At 43.8% G+C, this 19,924-nt stretch overlaps 3 protein-coding genes and 1 long non-coding RNA gene across 5 annotated transcripts; all 4 read left to right on the top strand.

Annotated features, from left to right (window-relative positions):
• Nucleotides 1–3,239: 3,239 nt before the first annotated feature.
• CG13972 (uncharacterized protein) lies at nt 3,240–4,586 on the top strand (the record flags this gene model as incomplete). Its single annotated transcript, NM_143309.1, has 1 exon — nt 3,240–4,586. One exon carries the CDS (start codon nt 3,240–3,242, stop codon nt 4,584–4,586), a length of 1,347 nt encoding a protein of 448 aa, NP_651566.1.
• Nucleotides 4,587–16,395: 11,809 nt separating this feature from the next.
• Nucleotides 16,396–17,104, top strand: lncRNA:CR46086 (long non-coding RNA:CR46086). The gene has a single exon (NR_133467.1). It is a non-coding gene; the product is annotated as a long non-coding RNA:CR46086 (long non-coding RNA).
• A 436-nt stretch (nt 17,105–17,540) lies between these two features.
• Nucleotides 17,541–18,407, top strand: CG5402 (uncharacterized protein). The gene is made up of 2 exons (NM_143308.2): nt 17,541–17,817; nt 18,070–18,407. Exons 1-2 carry the CDS (start codon nt 17,569–17,571, stop codon nt 18,283–18,285), a joined length of 465 nt encoding a protein of 154 aa, NP_651565.1. The 5' UTR covers nt 17,541–17,568; the 3' UTR covers nt 18,286–18,407.
• A 64-nt stretch (nt 18,408–18,471) lies between these two features.
• Nucleotides 18,472–19,131, top strand: CG43139 (uncharacterized protein). 2 transcript variants are annotated; one of them, NM_001260409.1, is made up of 2 exons: nt 18,472–18,713; nt 18,772–19,131. In NM_001260409.1, the coding sequence occupies exons 1-2, from the start codon at nt 18,512–18,514 to the stop codon at nt 18,903–18,905; spliced, it is 336 nt and encodes a 111-aa protein (NP_001247338.1). In that variant the 5' UTR covers nt 18,472–18,511; the 3' UTR covers nt 18,906–19,131. The 2 variants fall into 2 exon arrangements, with proteins under 2 accessions (NP_001247338.1, NP_001247337.1); NM_001260408.1 differs by having other exon boundaries at nt 18,772–18,997.
• Nucleotides 19,132–19,924: the final 793 nt, after the last annotated feature.

Here is a 19,924-nt window from a genome sequence, read left to right as displayed (position 1 = left end):
CTCGATGTTCGTTTTTTTTTTTTTTTGTTTTTTGTTTTCTCTGGCCCTGCCTGTGTGGTATACTAATTACACGGCCGGCAAGTAGGTCACTTCTTTTTGAACTCCGTCCAGTTTTGTGTTCTTGGCCAAAAAACGTGGAGGGTCGTCTGGGGTCGCTGGACCCGGCGGAGCCATTTATAATGCATTGCACGGGATTTGCCTGCACGAGTGGGCCCAGCTTCTTCCATTCCTGTTCTGATGAGTGTAAACACATGTTGTTGTCGCACATTCGCAGCCGCAGTTACACTGCGGGAAATTGTAGTCTATTTATGCCACATAATGATTTCAAAATGGGGCATTCTTGAAATGCAATTATACAAACTTACTATTATATTTAACAAATTGCTACCTAATGTATGGTAAAAAGTATTGCTTTTTATTATATTCCAACGTTTAATTTTGAATTTCCTCTTATTTATATAAATTGTTCGCAACATTGTGGCCACTTATTCCATTTTTTTGTTCAGTGCATACCCCAGCACTTGTGCTCGTCCAAGCGTGTGACACCTGAATGTGAATTAATGGCAGTGGCGTCTATCACTCCCCCGGCCGCAGACAAGAGCGCAGAACCTCTCTCACACGCTGACATATTCACACGCTCACCACGGTGTCCTGCCTGTCCTGCATGTCCTGTGTGGCCCGTATGTCCGCCTGCCATCATCAGCCTTCCCAGCGTCAGCAGTGACCACTCCCGTGCTGCTGCTGCTCCTGCTGCTGCTGCCAGCGACACCGAAGCCGCAGCAACTCCGTGTCCTGCTTGACTTGCTCCTGGCTTTGGCTTTGGCTTTCGCTTTGCCGTTGTCGTGGCGTTGGCTTCGCTCGTCCTGGCTCGCTTCTCTCCACGTGGCACATGTATAGTATATGCCGTGGTTGCGGGCCGCAATATAAAATTTTGGTTATTTACATGGGTGCGATACCAAACGGCCGGGATGGGGTCCTGTCATATGTGCGGCAGGTTATCCCCGCGGTTCCTGATGGCTCAGGGGGCAGGGGGATGTCTGCAAGGATCAGGGGCGTTGTTTCAAAGGGTACATAGCAGTTTCCATTTTCTAGCTAGCTTAGCATCTTTGAAACTAAGTCATGAGAGCCTATTATTTTTACTTTGCCTTTTATTATCTAATATTGCCTTTTTGGAGAACAGCCCCTTTAGTCGCCTTCCTTGACCTTCGCAAAGCGACAAAATGAACTGGTTGCCAAGCGACCTCAACCACGGACAATTTCGTCCTTGTCGCTACCAATTTGGTTAACTAAAATACGCGTCATTCCTTAAGCGTTGTCCAAAAATACTGAAAGTGCATTTATGAGTAGCGAAAGTAACGTAATATTTCAATTTTGGAGTGCAATCTTAAGATACCATGGCTTTAAATCAATCGTAGGAACGCATTATCTAATAAACTTTAGTGGAGTAGGATACCTGTTCCTGGAAAATATCGCCCAACTGGCAAATTACATGTGTTCGGATGTGTGCTGAACTTGAGGGGCCGACCAGTATTTACATTTTTATTATTTAGCCGGAACAATTTGCGACAGGACCTTGAAGCTATTAATATCCTGGCGACTTGGCATGTCCTGGCACCCAAGTAATTCTTTTGATTGGATATTGGCTGAGTGCGCGCAAGGATATCAATGAAAAGTTTGTCAAAATCGAGCATTTGCATTGGAAATGGTCGAAGCGGAAAGGGGGGCGGGGGTAAACCTAAATGGAAATTGAACTTTTTTTGCTGCTGGAAAATTTTGCTAGTGGCGAACTCGGGCGATTTATGTGTTTGACTTTACGCTGCAGTTGTGCCAAAAAGTGTATGTGAGTGCTTATCAGGCGCTGCACAGAGCACTTTTTTTGGGGGCACTTAATTTTGGCTGGCATCCTTAACATCCTTAACGGTCCTGAAATGGCGGCAATGCGCGACCCGGGAGCTTCTTTTGCCGATTTGCAGTCAATGAAGTAGAAAACTGAAAACTTTTTCTTCTCGAGTCTATTAAAAATAATGGCAGCTGAAAGCGAAGCAGACCGCCAAGTGCGAACTGCTACTACCCCATGTGTGCGTTGCTGCCTCCATCTCTTTCATGCTTCCCTGCTTCGCTCTCTCTCTCTCACTCTTCTCCTCTCGCCGTCTCTTTCTGTATCTCAGCGTGTGTGTGCGCGAGACATCGGCGGGCATTAAATTAATGTCCGCCCAGCCATTTTTCACTACGGCCTGGTCGCCAGACAAAGCCGCCCGGTGCATTCACCACTTTCGGCGGTTTGCCTCTAAAGCGCAAATGATCTGGGCTACTTGGTACCTATTCCATAGGATTATGTTCATACTCATGGAAAAATATATAAATATTAGCTATTATTCCATTTCTATGTTCTATGTTCTAGATCGAAGAGGACACTCTTCATGATTCTCCATGTTGTGCCCCCTAGTTGTGCCTCATAGTTGTGCCTCTTAGTTGTGCCACCAAGTTGTGCCTCCTTTATGTGCCCCATAACCCGTGCTGATCGAAAGGTCATGCCATACCGTGTAATGCCACGGAGGTTCATGTACTTATTTTATTTTTAAACCCTGTCGCTGCGGGCATGCTGGGAAATCGGTCGTAAAGACAGAGTCGGAGAGCAGGTTTTGCGGTTAATGCGATAATTTAATTGTAATGCGGGTCTGGAGTCCTGTGCGCCAATAATTTAACTTGCAATCAGCGCGGCATTTATTGGGTTAAACATATAAGCCAAGCGAAGAAGTCGGAGGGCGAAGACGCATACTTGCATGCCCACGGAGTGAATGAACCCCAAGGATACGCGGCTCCGGCTACAGATACAACTACAGGCACAGATACGCAGCGAAAGGGAAAAATGAAAGAGTAGGACCCAAAGGAGCCAGAGGATGGCAAATAAATTCAACGATTTCTGTCCTGCGTGCAATAAGGGGTCTGAAGCAGTCAGTTGGGCATTTTCGCACGTAAGCCACGAGGACGATGACAGCAATGAAATATGCAAGCCAGGTCTCAGTATCCAAGCATTTTTCCAAGAACGAGGCGTACATGAGTCAGAAGTTGAAAGCCGGCTGCGGGGTGAAGATGAGTAAAAATCCGAGTTCATGTTGAAAGCCAAACATTTATAAACTTCCACAGCCTAGCAACTGTTGCTAGGGAGGGGGCAGCTACATGGATTGGCTTCCAAAACCCTTTGTCTCGCCGGGCAACACATTTCGGTATTAGTTGCCATGTCGCAAGGACACACGGCGGAGCAATTGCTGGAGCTGCGACGCATCCTCCTGCTGACCGTCTATAGGAACACATTGAATCAGCTTGTACTGCAGCAGCGTTCCCAGCGCTTAAATGCCAGGAAACCGCTTTCACTGCCGGCTTCTCTTCGCAGGCGACGCAGTTCGTCGATGGGGGAGCAGGAGAGGCCGGAACGTGTCCTCATTACGGGCAAGGTGCTGCCTAGACTGGAATCCCTGCTCGGTGAGCAGGAGAACGATGCCGATCTGCTTGATGAAGATGTCCTAGATGCACTGAAATTCGAAAGGGATATGGATGCCCTGCGAGCGATTTTCGAGGTAGCCATGAATGATCCGGATTTGGCAGAGAAAAATTATACGCAGGATCAGGATGTAGAAACTAAAAGGGAGAAAGAAAAGGATCTAGAAGGTGAAGATCCGCAGGATTCTGCCGATATGAAAATTATGTGTCTGAAAATTAATGAAAATCTTAGACTCCTTGAGGATGAACAGTTCGAAGATAAGAAGGATGCATTTAAACTAGAGACAATTGAGTCCTTCGATGACAAGGAGATGGCAAACCTTGAGGTGAAAGTGGCGGAAAGTCCTTGTCTCGAGGATAAGGGTCTGGAAAACATTAGGCAAGCGATAGCCGCGTTGTGTGGCAACAAGAGTGAGGAGTCTCAGGCTGCCCAGCAGCTACAGGAGTCCAAGGATGAACTTAAAAAACTCAAGGAGGACCTCGAACTCGAAAAGCGTGTCACCAAGGAAAAGCTACAGGACCTGGAGGAACGCATTGCCGACACCAAGTACAAGTTGCGCTGTGTCTCCCGTGTCAATGACCTCGAGTACAGCTTGGTGCAGCGCTGGGAGGAGGGTCGTCTGGCCCAAGGAACCATTTGGGGTGAGAATGCTGAGCGTGCCTACCTACGCGACATTTTGGACATCAAGCAGAAGCTGGCACGTGAGGAGCGCGTAAGCGCTGAGCTTCGCTCCTTCCGCCAGCGGGAAATACTGGAGCTGCAGGCCAGGATTAAGGAGTGGCAGGAGCGGTATGTCAGCGAGATGCGACGGGTGGATCGCGAAGCTGAAGCCTGGGAGCTACGCATCCTCGAGCAGAAGAAGCTGCTGCAGAAGCACAAGGAGATCTACGAGGAGCGGATGACCTATGTGCAGGAATACCGCGCCCAAAAGGAGGAGGAGCAGCGACTCCTCGACCTGCAGATGCACCGCATCCAGTGCGCCGTCAGATTGCAGGCCTGGTGGCGTGGAACCATGGTGCGACGCGGTCTGGGACCATTCAAGAAGAAACCGAAACGCGGCAAGCGGGGCAAGCCCAAGAAATAAGGGATTATAGATAGTAAATACATCTAAATCATGTCAGTTAATGAAATATCCAGATATCTTGTTAGCTATCAACTTTACTTTTTAAGCGTAGGATCGATTTTACTTTCCTTGCTCTGTTTTTCCTGCATTTTCCCTGTGCTTTTCTACCTTATTTTTTCTCCACTTTTTTTGAGCTTTACCCCTGCTTTATGGAAATTAACTTGTGACTTAAAACCAATTAAAAGTTGGACGCGCTGCAGTTAACACGTCAGCGGTCGCCCTTAATGACATGCCGCCAGTGTCAACAGGCACAACTCGAGAATTGTTTACGCGATGCGATAATAATGCTCCAAGTGGACCAGTGGATGGCGTACTGTACTGGTGACCACCCATTCGGCGGCAGGAGTGAGCAGCAGTTGAAGTTGCAGCTGGAGTTCCATTGTTTCAGCACTTTATTTGTTTTGCCCGCCGTCGTTTCTTTTCTTCGCCGCATTTATTTATCCTTTATGCCGGGCAATGGCCAAAAGTGGTTTATTTGTTGCGCCGCATTCATTGGCAACACAAATGGGCGGCTCGGCAGCCCGTGGGGCATGGCAGTGTGCCACTGCGACTATATGCATTTTGTTTTCGATGCGTGCGGAGGAGATAAACTGCGACAATTTGCTGCCCGGTGAATGAGTGGAACTTTTTCACTTCGTTGTCGCAGAAAAAAAAAGTGTGGAGGGGGGGGGGGGGTGCACAAAAACAAAACTTTCCCACTGGAGTGTGCCAGTGTGGACATTGCAATTTAAAATATAATTAATGGTCGTTGCCGTAATTTATTGAATTTGCATGGCACAAGGCATGGCATGGCTGTCATTTCTTGTTTGCCGTTTGCCAGTTGGAGGTCCCTGTTTTGCGAATGTCCTTGCGAGCCGAACGGAGTGTCCGCACATGCACTCACTTTTGTTTTAATGCACTCCGCCCGGTCGGTCGTGGCCGATCCTTCCTCGGCATTGTTGCTGCCTGGCTGGCCGGTGGTGCAACAATAACATCCCGATAATGACTGCCGAAAGTCCATTTGGGGCTGCAAAAATAATGCCCGGTTGCCACTTGGACGCAAAAGTTGGTGAGCGAAAAGTCTTGCCAAAAAAATCGTACCAAAAAGTTTAAAAAAGACTAGAATGGCCAAAAACTGTGCTATATTTTCAGAGAGAAAACGTTTTAAAATACACATTTATTTATTAAAACTCTGTCGTGTATAAACAACTGATTAAATCACTTCATTTTAATTAAATATAAAATTCTCTACACTCATAGAAAAAATGTAAAAATAAATGAATTAATTTTTAAAGAAAATCTTTAACTATTTTAACCTAAGTTTTCTAATTTATTAGAAGCGGGTTTTTCCCTTTAATTACCAGTGGTTCGTGTTCTTGGCTTCACTGACAAGTTTTTTTTCACCCCAAAGAATGAAAAAAAGATTACCAATTTTGAAACGGAGTAAAATGGACCATTTTCGGCACCAGCCACCAAATGTGGCCACGCTGGAATGCCGGGCCTATTGTTTGGCCACCATGGCGGATGAATTAATGGAAGATGGGACTTGGACTCGGGTCGAGATGGGATGGGATGGGTTTGCTTTGGTTGGGTTGGGATGCATGGCGAAAAGGCGAGAATGAGGGCAACAGACAAAAAATCTTCCACGCTTTTTCCCCTTTTTTCTCGCTTCATTTTCCCAGCTATCTCTGGGCAGCCCTTTTGCTCGTTTTTGGCCTGGTCCAAAGGCAACTCATTCTCGCTTCCTGCACTTTGCATGCCCCGCACTATTTGCAACTTGAAGAAAATGCCAGCGAATGCTCCATAATGGCCACCACCTCCCACGTCGACCATTTTCTCCGCTATATAAGTACTACTATATATAGAAGGAGTAACTCCCGGCGTTCCGTGTCATGTGCGTTACTTAAAACATACAAAATGGCGAGGAAGGAGTTGGCCTTTTTAAGAGAATGAGAGAGAGAGGCGTCATTGCATCACCGGGGGAAAAAGGACCCACCGGGGCACCCGAAAAATTTACATACAAATTAGGGTTAATGAGCAGTGAAATTGTTATTTAACTTCAGTTGGCCCGTTAAGCGCTTTAAAGTGCCGGCACCGCTTGAGCCAAAAGTGTGTTCGAATATCTACGTATCTGTGTATCTACGTAGTACGTACTTTGCGACACGTTTTCGAAATTCTCTTTAGGAGCGGACTTAAATGGGTGTCCTTTTAGCGTTTTATCGCTTTGCCGCAGAACAAGAGAATTTAATTAATAATCTTGCGCATAATTCATAAATTGATTATTGCGCATACGCCACGTGTTCTTAAATTAATTTTCATTCATAACTGTATATATATATATAGCCATTTGTTCTGTTTTTACTGCCCCGCTGATGCAGCGCACACACAGAGTGCGAGTTTTATTTAAAATTTAATCAAACACTTTAATTTGATTAACAGCGCACGTCTTTCAATATAAATTTATGGCCGCACGACGCATAATCAGAGACCAGAACCGGAGCCGGAATGCCCGACTGCCGGAGTGCCGGAGTGCCGGAGTGCTCCAGTGACCAGCCGTAAAAAAGGGTTGACCACCAACCCGATCTCGACTCTCGTCTTTTCCGGGCTTTCAACACATCAACGCCGTCATTTGATATGCGTACATGTGACGGGGTGGGATGAAAAGTGGGTGGTTGCCAAGTGGGATCGGGAGACTAATAGCAGCACGTACGTTTGATAAAATATTTTATTGGCATGTATGGGTGGCGTCCTGACAGACCCAGCGATTTTATAGATTTTTCTAATGCTCCGATGGAGGGTTTTGCTTCTGTTTAAAACTCTCCCCTTTCTAGGCACATTTTGAAGTAAAAACCAAGGGAAATAAGAGCAGAGCGTTTGGTAAACATATTCAATTACAGAATACACTTTAAACTTCATATACTTCCAAAAAATCCCAGACTTTCCCTTAAATTTATTGCTGAAGCCTAGGTAATTTATGTGTTCCATCATTTTAATGTACCTTAGCACAAAGTTCTACTATACTTACAGCAAAAGCAACTTCTTATCTTTTATTGATTGTTTTCGCCATGCACTTGCCATAAAATTAGTGCAACGTCTGTACGGCAATTTGGCCGCACAAATCATTTTAGCATAATATACAACTCCGGCCAAACTCCGAAGGATCCCAGCCGAACGAGGATGGCATTTTTATTGGCCTACGTGTCTTTTGTGCCATGGCAGTTGCCACAACAGCAACACAACGCACTATCTCGTCATGCGAATCTGGAATAAATCTTTCATTTCATTTCTGGTGCACGGAAGTCACGGCCACCGGTCAGCAAGTTTTTCGTTTTTCGTTTCTCGATTTTTTTTTTTTTTGTTTGTCGCCTGCGAAATGCCATGACGATATGAAAGTGAAACAATTCGAGAACGCTGTCATCTTTGAGCGGATACTCGATTTTCACTGGCGCATTCCATCGAATCGTTCGTTCGGCATAACTTCACAATTAGTTTCGAGTCCGTGGATGGCGCGTAATTTATGCGCATTCGAAGGAATCGCCGCGTTCAATGAACCTGTCCACATCAACGCACGACCCACTAAATTGAATTCTTTGTTTTTGGCACCGAACGCAGCAGCAGCCAAGAAGGGGGAAAAAAAATAATAAGTGGAAAAAAGCAAAGCAAAAGTTTTTAGCAAACGGCAATTTTCTGTTATTTCATTTGTTTGCCTGCTTATATAGCCCAGAATAGTTGTCGTTGTTGTTGTTGTTGCCGGGACGCCCGTTTGGAATTTTAAATATGGCGTCTGTTTTGTTTGAAAACGGAAACGAGTGTCTGTCAGTTTATTTGCTTGTTGTTGCCGTCGCACAGTCCCCAAAAACGAAGTCAACCAACTTTGGCAAAGGAAATGCCGCCTAATGTGTTAGTTTGTGAGCCAGCCAGCCAGCCAGCATGTGTATTATGGGTCGCTGTGTTTGTCCAACTTTGCTGGCAATTGAGAGGCCGTTGCCAGCGGCTCTGGAGAATGGGGATATGGGTGCAGATATTCCATTCACCAGCGCAATGAAATGATTTTTGGGGCTTAAGCAAACCTGGAGTTCACGCACAAAGAAAACGAAATGCCATGACCCTTGGAAGTTTGTAAAGTCTTGCTGAAAGCATTTAACAGCAGCATAAGACGGAAAATCACCCCTTCTATAGAGTAAAGAAGCCGACATCTCTGGAAAAGTAGCATCAAATTTCAAGCATACAACACACACACACACGCACGCGCAGACTTACAAATGACACAATTTTCCTCGAGCTAATAAAGTTGACTTTACATTTTTAATAGTCTACTTTTCGGCGCATTAGTTTTAATGCTTATGACTATGCTGTTTCGCATGCAAAATGCACGGAACGCTGCTGATGATGGTGAAGTCATCCCTTTCGGCCCAAACTTTGGCCAGCTTTTTCTGGGCCCATTAGATCTGGCTTCCTGGCACCTGACTTGGTTGCCAAAACAAGATTTCTCACTCATTATGCGTGCCACAATAAATATTTTGCCTATCATTTTGCTATTTGCATTTGCCAGCAAAATTGATGAACGTCCGCGGCACACGAGCAAATTGAATTGGCCGATACATTAACAAAACTGAATTTTGCTTATCGTCATTTGCAATGGCCTTTTCCCTTCGACCCTCGAAAAAGGACACACACACACTTACACTCATGCGGCACATTTGATATTTATGCAGATTTTGCCGCTGCCTAGTAATGAGTAGCAGATAAACATGGCGATAAATTACTGCATTTTTGGGCATTCATTATTTACCATGGGCCGCACTCGCAGTGCTGGCCAAAAATCGAATATGCCGTAAATGGTAAATGGTATACGAATATCTACATATGCACGCACTTAAATCAGGTCCGTCCTTGCGGCTGTCATGGGGCTGCTTTATGGCCGCATTTGCCGGCCATTTCTAGAATTACAACAAATTTTAATTAAATACAATCTGCAGCAAGCAATGCGCATATGTAAATGCAAATGGCTCGAATGCTTGCGGGCGAAACAGGCAAACAAAAAAAAAAGTAAGCAAATTTAATGCATAAAATAAGAGCACACAATAAAAAGACGTCAAAGTATTTAGCGCACAATGCAGCAGAATGCGACCAAAGCGCTGGGGAAAAAAACAACAAAAAATTAAACGACATGGCCAGACCATTAAGCGGCACTTGCTCTATTTCCCCGCCCCGCCTTTCCACCCACTTGCCGCCCACTTTTCCAGCCTCCAATGCTCCGCAGCAATTTAATAATTCTCCCTGACAATGCACTTGCTCATTTGCCATTTGCTGTGCATTCAAATTTGTTTCTTGCAAAAGCAAAAATTGTAAAACAAGTGGGAAAAACGCATTTGACAACCTACAAACAGCGCAACCAAAAAACTGCAGCTGGAAATCATACAAATTGCGCATGTAGGGTATGAAAAAAAAATTAAGTTTCGGATTGCTTGTTGCTGATGCCTGCCCGCTGGCTGAAAGTTGTTGCCGGTTGCCGTGACAGATGGGTGGACATTTTGTCAGCGAGCTACAAAAAATGGGCAAAAAATGCAAAAAAAAAAGTTGGGGATCTAGATCAAAACGAGCTCAGAATACCCTTATTTTAGGTTAAAAATGCGTCAAAATCTAATTGGATTATTGAAGTGCAGCAGAAATCACCACTGCTTTGAAATCCAGTAAGTAATTTCGAAATTTTAAAAATATTTTTGATAATTTCCAAACTTTTAAGACAGAGCCAATCATATATTCAAAATATAAAGCTTCGCATTTTCCCCTATGTATTTATTGGATGAACTTCTAGCTTTGTCGCTTATTAAAAGAAGCTTATCGCAGCAGCCAGCAGCTCGAGATCATTTCCAAGTTGATAATCTGAAGGGGAAGTGCTTGCCATTACTGGCTTTCAGCATAGCTACATTAATAATCTGGCTTGGCAAACTATATCATATAGTTGCCATTACTCCGACATAAGGCTCTTACGAGCGGAGACAAAAAACAAATTGTTGACGCCAGATACAAACAATTTGCAATTCAACAGCTAAAGGGATCAGCATGGGACAAGCGCATTTGCTGCTGGAGGATGGAGGTTGGAGTATGGAGTATGGAGGATATAGAATGTAGGTTGGTAATGGGAGTGGTATAGGGATAGGGAATGGGATATTTTGGAAGCGTGGTGTGCAGAGATGGAGTCAAAGGATTTGGCAATCCTACACATGTTTGTGTCTGCCAGTTCTGTTCGGTTCGGTTTGGTTTGGTTTGGACGGTTTCTGGGCGTTATCAACAGCTGTCTATCTGTGCGTTCCACTTCAGTTGCTGTTAGTTGCGTTTTTTTCTATGTTCAACTGGGTCTTACCAATTCACATCCATGCTCACGAAATGCATTTGTTTTTGATGTCAACTCATCGATTTTTTTTTTGTGACTGCATCGATTGTTGAAATTAATGAATTTGTTTGCAGGACATTTGGGGTCTCAGTTGCTGGCCGAAAACTCATTGCAAGAGCGGAGGCCATACTAATTAGCCCAAATGCTGTTAATTGACCATTCAATTGGGCCCAGCATCGACCTGGCCCTGGGCAATTAATGCCACATGTGGCAAACACCTGTCCCTCTGCCCCACAGGGGTCATTATTAATTACTAATTAATGAATATTGTTGCGTAACTGGCTCATTACGGTCAATCAGCAGGCGTCGAATTGTGTTTTCCTTCGGCCACTCCGAGCCATTTAACATTTCATTAACAATTTAGAGTACTTAAGTGTTCGGGTGAGCAGATGGAGGTTGAGCACGTGGCTAAAATGAGTAAAAAGAAAACACTTAATGAAAATATTACCCGAGTGCGAGTAAATTGAAAGCCAAATGCATTTTAATGCCGCGTTCTCAACTAAAATGAGGCACAAACACAAACACGAGCGCACTCACACAAGCACACATCCACATCCACATCCGCATCCGCCAACCGGAAGCCGCAATGTGCAATAAAGATTGCAAGGCGCGTGAGTGTTGGTGGGAGAAGCACTGAAGAGCACGGGTTTCGTGCACTTAGAAAAATGCACTTCCTTCACTTGAGAGTGAAAAAGTGTTTAATTAAAGCACTGTTTATGCATTCCAAAATAGGAAAGTACAAGCACCTGTTAGTTCCGGTAATAAGGTTAAGTTCCCTATGCGAACTGCGCATTTTTTCTCTCAGTGCTCTAGATGTGGCGGATGTTGAACGAGAAACTTTGAGGCAGCACGTAAAGATCGTTGCCATTGATTTATGCGCCGCGTGCCATCGCGAGCGTGAAGCGTGCAACAAGCTCGGCGCACAAAGAGCAGATTAAATGGGGGCAGAAGGGCTGGTATGGATGCCCGACCGACCAGGAGATGACCATGGAGCTGCTGCCGTGGCCAGCTGGTAAATAAGTGTGTCAACGTGGGCCCTCGTCTCCATTTACCAGCATAACAGCCGCCCACTCTCACTGACAGCGCAATAAAGCGAGCTCCAAAGTATGCTAAGACTCCGTTCGCCCCAAAAAACGTGCCGGAAATGCCCGAAACGGGAAATGCTGTTCTCCAAGCTATTTTGCGCTACGAAATTTGATTAAGTCCACGCTGGCGATGAGTTCATTGCGCGTGCAAAATGATTCGCTTAACGGTGGCAGTTTTTGCATAGAATCTACACAGCGGAGTGGACCAATATTTTGCTGGATAAACTTTATAGTTACATCTCAACGAATTTTACTAGCTGTACTAGCCGCGCACGGATCAGCTTACCAAATTATTATTCATCTTAATAAATGCTCAATTGTTAAAGATACTTGTCAAAAGATACTTTTGTCAGTTTCAATATTTACCATTGAGAAACAATTAATGACAGGTGCTCTCAAGCTTTTGTCGTACAACTCACAAAGTAATCAAGGCAAAGTGAGTGAGTAAGTGCAGTAACTTAAATAAGATAAATAAAGAGAAATTGCAATTACTTCTCAAAGGTCCACCCCAATTGACATGAGATAGCTGCAGGACATGGACAGTTACATCCAGCAAAGCCACGAACATGTTAATTAACGAACGGTTCATGGTTCGAACTGGCTGCAACTACAACTGCCAACCAGGACCTAAACCAATTACAATTGCTGGCCAAAATTGCGTATGTCAATGGCTTCAATGCTCGATTTTTGTCACACATGACATGAGTTGCAGTCTGACAGTGGCCAAAATGTAGCGACGGCCACAAATCGAACAGCGATTGTTGAACATGCAGCATCAGCGGCTGGCAAGTCCGCAAAATATAATCCAGGTGGTGGTCGAAATTTCGCAAAGCCCCAATTGGCGTTGACATGGGGCTTTAAGTAACGTGAAACTTGCTTCAATTAGCGGTGCACATCAATTTTTTATTCCTGCTACCCCTTTATTATTCATAACTGCAACGGGTAATGAGCCCAAATGAATGATAAATTATGCAGAGGCGTTCGGAATCACAGCGCCATGAATGCCAAGTTAGCCAAGCGGTTACGGCCAGGCCAATTTGGCAGAAATGTGCAGCTGTTGTCGCGGCTGCATGATTTGCATTAGCCACGCCCAGCAAACTTCGATTTGCCCCTTTTTTCTTAGCCCATCAGAATGCAGTTTTTTTTGGCGCAGTGCATGTTGCACGTCATGTTCGCCATGTTGGCCATGTTGCAGCGCCCTGATTTATGACCCCAAGTGTTTATTTGCTGGCCGTGTCCGAAAACTTGCCTCGCCGAGATTTATGGGCACCCCAAGACAAACCGCACGCAGCTTCTTGAGTCGTCGTTGGATAAAATGCACTAATAAGTTGGAGAGTTTAGGCCAAGTCAGCTGAGTGGCTGAGAGCTGGCGGCTGCCAGAAATGCCACAAGATACAAGGCAATAGACAAAACAAATGTTGGCAAAAGTTCACAAAGTTTTCAGGGCTCGAAAGGGGCAGGCAGCATAAATCGTTTTATTGAGCACCATTCGGACACAAAAAGTTGCAGCAAGGCAGCAATTTGCCAGTGCAACTCAAGATGATATAACCAGGCACAATAAAGCGCAAAACTTTGGGCCAGCAGAGGAAATTGGCAACAGACGGTCAAAAGTCGCGCTGTCAGTCCGATTGGCGAGGCCAATTGTTAATGGCTAATTATTTGAAGCTAACGTTTTTCCAATTCGGCTGCTTGCCCTGCTGCGCCTAAGAGAGCCCAAAAAATAAAACAGGAAGACAAAACCAAACATTTCTTGGCACATTTCGCACTGAAGGGACACAGGCGCACAAGAAATGCACATAAATTTTACTTAGCCAAGTTGCAAAGAGTTTCGCCTGCCAAGTGGCAGCCAAAAGAAGTCAAAAGAAGTGCAAAGAACGATAACAACAATAAGTTGCAAGCATTGCTCGAATGCACAATGCAAGTGGCGATAGTTTGCCATAGTTCAGCCATTGCCAATCCCTCTATTTGCCTCCTTCGAAAGCACGCCCATGTCTTTGATGAATCGCTCAATATTCTGGGTGGAATTTGTTTTTAAAAACCATTTTTAGTACCTATTAGCTGAGCTGACCAAAGGAGTGGTGTGCTTCGTCACTAGATGGAATTTCTACAGAATATCCTTTAATTAGTGATAATGATGTAATGAAGGTTCTTTTCAGAGTTCAGAACTGTAACGAATTAAATATTGTGTAAAAGTTGGACTTTTTCCCTAGATAAGTTCCTATTAAATATACACTTTCGTCACACAACTGGTACCTCACCTCAGTCCGAAAAAGTGAATCCCCTCCCATCTCTGGGTGCTACATCCTTTTAGTGTCAGGCTAAATGGGAAGCCGCCAGCGAAATTTATGCGAGTTTAACAAGCAGCTAGCAACAGCAAGGTTCCGTTACACTTTCTTGCAGCAAATAGGCATAAATTTGCATTTAATGTAGTCGACAAAAACGTGGGGAGAAGTAAAAAAAAAAAAAAAAATGAGCAGCACAAATGCCAAAAAATTATTCTGCTATTTAGTATATAATTTCCTCGAATAGTCTTAGTTAGTTTGGTGTGGTGTGTTGTGGTCTGGTTTTTGGATCCGTGGTCCGTTCTGCAGTCGCCAGGTGCCATTAAAGCCGCATAAATTTTTTAAACTTTTGCCAATTTGCATTGCAAATGGCTCGCACACACACACACATGTCCCTGTCTAACATATACATACATATGTGTACATACAAGTGCAGGCGTTTATATTTTCGCGTTCTGCATGTGGTTTCAAAAGCGTTTGGGTCAGTCTATTAAAATGCAAAGAGCCAAAACTCCATGGCCCCAAACACTCTGTCCGTCTCTCTCTTTCTCGCTCCTTTTTGCCGGCCGGAAGTCCATTTTGTCTTGTCGTTCACATCATAAATATGGACGGTCAAATGGCGGCTCTGTTTATGGCCAAGTCCTGTTTGCGTGTGTGTATGTGTTGCCGCTTTTAATGACAATTTGTTGAGGTTTGCATAAAATTTCAACGAATTTCATTTGGCACACATTTCGACCGTCTTCGCTTTTTACTTCGTTTTCCTTTTTTTTTTTTTTTGAGCCAGGCATAAATTTAAATAATTTTCGCTTTTGACGCCAGTGAAGTGCTGTTTTTGAAGTGTGTATGTGTTTGTGGTTTATGACAGGCTCTGCTGGCATTTTACGAGTGGAGTGGCTGAGGATTGGTCAATTGTCTGGCCAACTGGGCTTAGACCATGGAATTTTCATTCAATCTAATCATCATCAATACATATTGGCTTTCGGCTCAGCTATGCACATTCCATTTGCCACATTTTGAATGTCTTATTCATGCGCCTGCGGTTATGCAATGATAAATTTATGGAGCAGCATGGGTGTGCTCAATTCGTCTCAATGTCAACGCCCGATGTTCTGCAATATTCACTTGTCATCAATATACTATAAACATATTTGTTTTTGCTAGAATATGAAACAAAGCCACGAAATAACAGCTTTTTAAGCACAGATATGAATTTTATTTTCAGTGTGTTTGTCTCTCTTTTATTAGTTTATTACTTTCCACATGGATGCTTCGACATGACGAAATTCTCTGGCCCCAAAAAACAACAAATAAATAACCAGGAACACTACACCAAGACGCGAACTAAGACATCGACAAAGTTGTCGTCAGTTAGCTCTCACTGCTTGTCACTTAAAGCGAAAAACAATTTTTCTCCAGCTGAAGAAGTGTGCGTCGAAATGTGTATGTGTGTGTGTGTGTGTGTGTGTGGAAGCTATCTGAAAACCAATTTTCGTTGCTAAATTGATGTTTATAGCTATGTAGGAGCATGCCGACGTCGGCGATGAGAATGACGATGAAGAGACGATGATGCGGCCGTCGATGGCTATGATTAGCTTGTTGCGGCCACCGCTCGTCGCCTGTGATGAAGACAAAGTGCCAATGCGAAAAACTAAACGCCAAGCTCCCGAGCAATCCGAGCCAAATCGAGCCAAGCAGATGCACATAGAGAAAAGTTGCATTTAGCTAATACCTATCGCCTAAATAAGCACCCTTTAAATATGGCATGGTCACACTGGATCTAAGTAAACCTTATGCTGTGCTTTGGTCACACAGAACACGCAATACCTTCTAAGTTTTGTAGTCTGTTAAGATTTTTTTCTTCGTGTACTGCAAGTGAAACTCGCTTCCAGAATGCGGCAATGAAAATCCTTTTCGACGCGACTCGATTCGACGCTGCTACCCTTCCTTCATTTGACAGCATTTTGATGCTTCCGCTTGTAATTTATGTGACACTTGCAGTGCCATAGATCAGGCTGCGGGGCCATGAGATGAGACTGCTAGTTTCTGCTGGGATATCCTCGTTTTTATTAGGTCCTTACTACTTGGGAGCTGCTTTTGTGCGGACGCTTGATTTCCTCGGGCAAATTTGATCAATTGAAACTGGCGATAAACAACGGGTGGAAATGACAGGTAATCCACATGCTGCACTCAGTTAATTAGATGGCATAGGAAGTGCACATAAATAAACAATTAGGTGGCAGCAGATAACCGACGCGTATACATGCAATTGCTGCATATTAATTGAAGCTCACTCGCACACATCGCCTTCTTGGAGCTTGAACACCAGTCCCCTTCCAATGGCAAGTTCTCCCCCGAAATGACTGAGTCATCAGCCCGCAGATTTGCCCCAACTTGGGAGTAATTTAAAACGCTACTGCTTGTGAATGCATTTGAAATGCTTTTCCACCGCCTTCCACTCGATGCGCTCGAGTGTCGCACCCCTCGAAGTGGAGGGCAAAATGCATCTGCCAACACCAACGCCATTATCCTGGGCATATGTCTAAGTCAGATCAAAGCCATAATGCTGGCTGAGTGCAACTCGGGTGTAAGTGCGGATGACAGCGATATTAGGGCCAATTAGATGTCCGACTTTGCCGACGAGTATCACGGCGAAATGAAATGAATGGCCTTTATTTGCTGGAAAATCACATTCAGCGGCGATCAAATACCAGCCTCAAGGATTAGCTGAGCAGTTTGAATTGTTGTATTCTAAGTAAGTCGAATGTAGCATAGAACATTTTATTTATACCTATTCAAAAACAAATCTTCTGAGCTGAGAAAAACTCAAGATAATAAACCCTTTTACAGTTGAATGTTTAGTACCTAATAGCTATATTATTAACATACTTGTTGTTGTTTTGTTAGGTAGTTCCGCATATAAGAGTATGTTTGCTCACGTTCATGCTATAATTTAAATATATTTCTAAGTCTACTTATGTCACGACACGGTTCATTCATGAGTCAGTCACACCTGAGGCAAATGATGTCAGGTCTTTTTAGATATTTGTACAGCCGTTTATTTAATTATATTCAGGGTCATTGAGAATATTCAGCTCGAGAGCAGCCGTCAAAAACGAAATGTATACGCATCTTGTTAGACATTTGATCACATCTACTTGTTGGTGTAGGATAGAAGAAAAGCAATCCATAAATATAACGTCATGAAACTGTTAATATGGTTGTGCCTCCTCGGCTTCCTGGCCAGTGCCTATGGCATTTTCCTGGACAAGATTACCGGTCGAGGGGATTCATCTGGAAACGGCCTACTAGACGATATCTTTGGACTCGAAGACTCGGATAACAGCAGCCACAACAAAACCTCCCAACATGCATTGCCAGCGTCGGGAATTTTTACTCCGGTTAAAGTAGCTGTTGACGTTATTCAAAATATATGGGATGAATTTTCTAAGGTAAGTAAAAGCTACGAATATCAAAAAACAAATCCATCAAGAAAGAATCACCTTTCTTTACGAAGACAAGAATTTGTTCGTAAACGTTTTGTTTTGAGGTTTTCGTAGCAGATTTCGTGTCACTCAAAATAGAAGTGAGGCTGTTAAGTCGTAGAAAACCAAATGTTGTACAAAGTATTGTATAAGTTTGTTGGTTTTAGAATTATGCATTTAACTGCTGTCCGTAGTGATACTTTTTTTCTTCATATACAGGGAGTTTTAGGCCTTATGGGCAGTTTTGGTACCGGTGATGATGGAGGCGAATCACCGCCGTCTGGGAATACAGCGCCTGTCACAACAGAGTCTAGTTTGCCATCGCAAGAAACCACAACGACTAGAACAACGCCGTTTACAACAACGGAATCCAGAACGGAATCGGTCTTGGAAACAACCACAACAGATTCATCCACGAGTACTTTGCCGCCATAAGGAGAAATTCTGTCGCCTAACCTTCGCATCGGATATTGCTTGTCATTGTTTGTTTCCCAGCTGCTTTCTGTCTGGTGTATTTAAACAACGAGAATGTAAATATAAGTACCAGCCACGCTTCTACGCGGCCTTTTTTTTTATTATTTCGATATTTACGCAAATGTTGGGGAACCTCGTTCAAGAGACAACCATAAAGAGTTCTACGCTCATAGGAGGCTGATCGATAATGTCTCGACATAGCAACTGGTTTTGCATCCTGTTTTTAGCTATCCAATATCCGGATTTCGTCCTGCCAGCTCCTGCTGGAAATGTTCCTCTTGATGCATCCGATGGTCTTGTGACGTTCAGGATGACTATTGACAGAGAATTCGATCAATTGCAGCCCGAACTTCAACTTAGATGGTTGCAAGCACAACGGCAGGAAGATGGTAAGTTTGATCTACAGAATATATAAGATGTATATATATATAATGGATTGCTCTTCAGATTTTGAAGTGATGCGCATGCAATTGCTGCAAATGAACTTACTGAAGTTGTTAGTCGCCTTGGATTGCTTTATCTTGTTGTGCATTTGGTACTACGCCAGAGAAGAAAAATATTACCCGGTGCAAAACGTTTGACAACTTTTTTATGCCTGCCTTCATTTCATAATTAATATAGTTCGTAAAATGTAATTAATTCAGTGGAGAAAAATATGAAATTCCCAGTAAATAATACCATTTTGCAAATTAATTTTCAAAATGTTATAGGTATGAAAAGTTAGATCATCTATTAAATTGTAGTGACTACATCAATGAAGCCCTAATGGTGTGTTTTAAATAAACTGTTATTGAATAATTACGAGCCAATTCACGCCTGCTGTTTGTTTAGGTCCTTTTTGGCTGGCATCCAATATAAAGCCAGTTTTCGCAGCACACAAATTCGCCCACCGAATGCATCGTTAAATATCGACAACAGTTGGCTCTATTCGGTTGTTTGTTGTTTGAACTTTTGGTTCATAAATATTAACAGCTATTAAAGCACAAACAAATACGGGCGAACAAGGCCAGTTGTTCAGCCCGACAAATACCAGCTAAAAATTAATTTTAAATTTTAAAACTAACTGCATGCAATTTACGCGCAATTTGGCCAACGCCTGCAAATGTAAAATGCAGCTCGTGGCATTCATGCCATCAGGTGGTTGGTTGGTGGCTTTTTTGTGGGCTCAGCCTTTTGGCCTAATGTTCATTTAATTAAAAGCGGAAATTGAGCAAGTGAGCCAGCGAGCCAACGAGCCAACGTGCCAGTGACCAAGGCGGCTAAAAAGCGACGAACCGTGGCCAAGAGTGTCCTAAGTGGCCGGGATGCTCGATGTTCGCTATTCTGCTCCTTCTGCAACTTTTTCCCAAGTCTGTGGGAATATTAAAAACGGAAAACACTTTGGTGCAACTAATTCGCACACAGGCTTCCACTCCGGCTGTCCTTTGCCATGTTTTCCTATTATTTTATACACACTTTTTTTTTTTTTGGCAGCCTTCTTGGCCGGCAATGTCTTGGCAAAAAGGGCGGCATACCGAAACGAGTTGAGAGTTGAGTTGAGCTGAGCTCAGTTGAGTTGTGTGGAGTGGAAGTGAAGTGAAGTGAAGTCGAGTGCCGAGCA

The sequence above is a fragment of the Drosophila melanogaster genome, chromosome 3R (genome assembly GCF_000001215.4).
Source record: "Drosophila melanogaster chromosome 3R".
Taxonomy (NCBI): domain Eukaryota; kingdom Metazoa; phylum Arthropoda; class Insecta; order Diptera; family Drosophilidae; genus Drosophila; species Drosophila melanogaster.
This window is presented reverse-complemented; position numbering and strand designations above follow the sequence as displayed.

Excerpts from the sequence above, each read along its gene's own strand:
- CG5402 (NM_143308.2), top strand. The coding sequence starts at position 17,569 with ATGAAACTGTTAATATGGTTGTGCCTCCTCGGCTTCCTGGCCAGTGCC. Across the intron at positions 17,818-18,069 it reads TATGGGATGAATTTTCTAAG|GGAGTTTTAGGCCTTATGGG; the intron begins GTAAGTAAAAGC and ends CTTCATATACAG.
- CG43139 (NM_001260409.1), top strand. The coding sequence starts at position 18,512 with ATGTCTCGACATAGCAACTGGTTTTGCATCCTGTTTTTAGCTATCCAA. Across the intron at positions 18,714-18,771 it reads AGCACAACGGCAGGAAGATG|ATTTTGAAGTGATGCGCATG; the intron begins GTAAGTTTGATC and ends ATTGCTCTTCAG.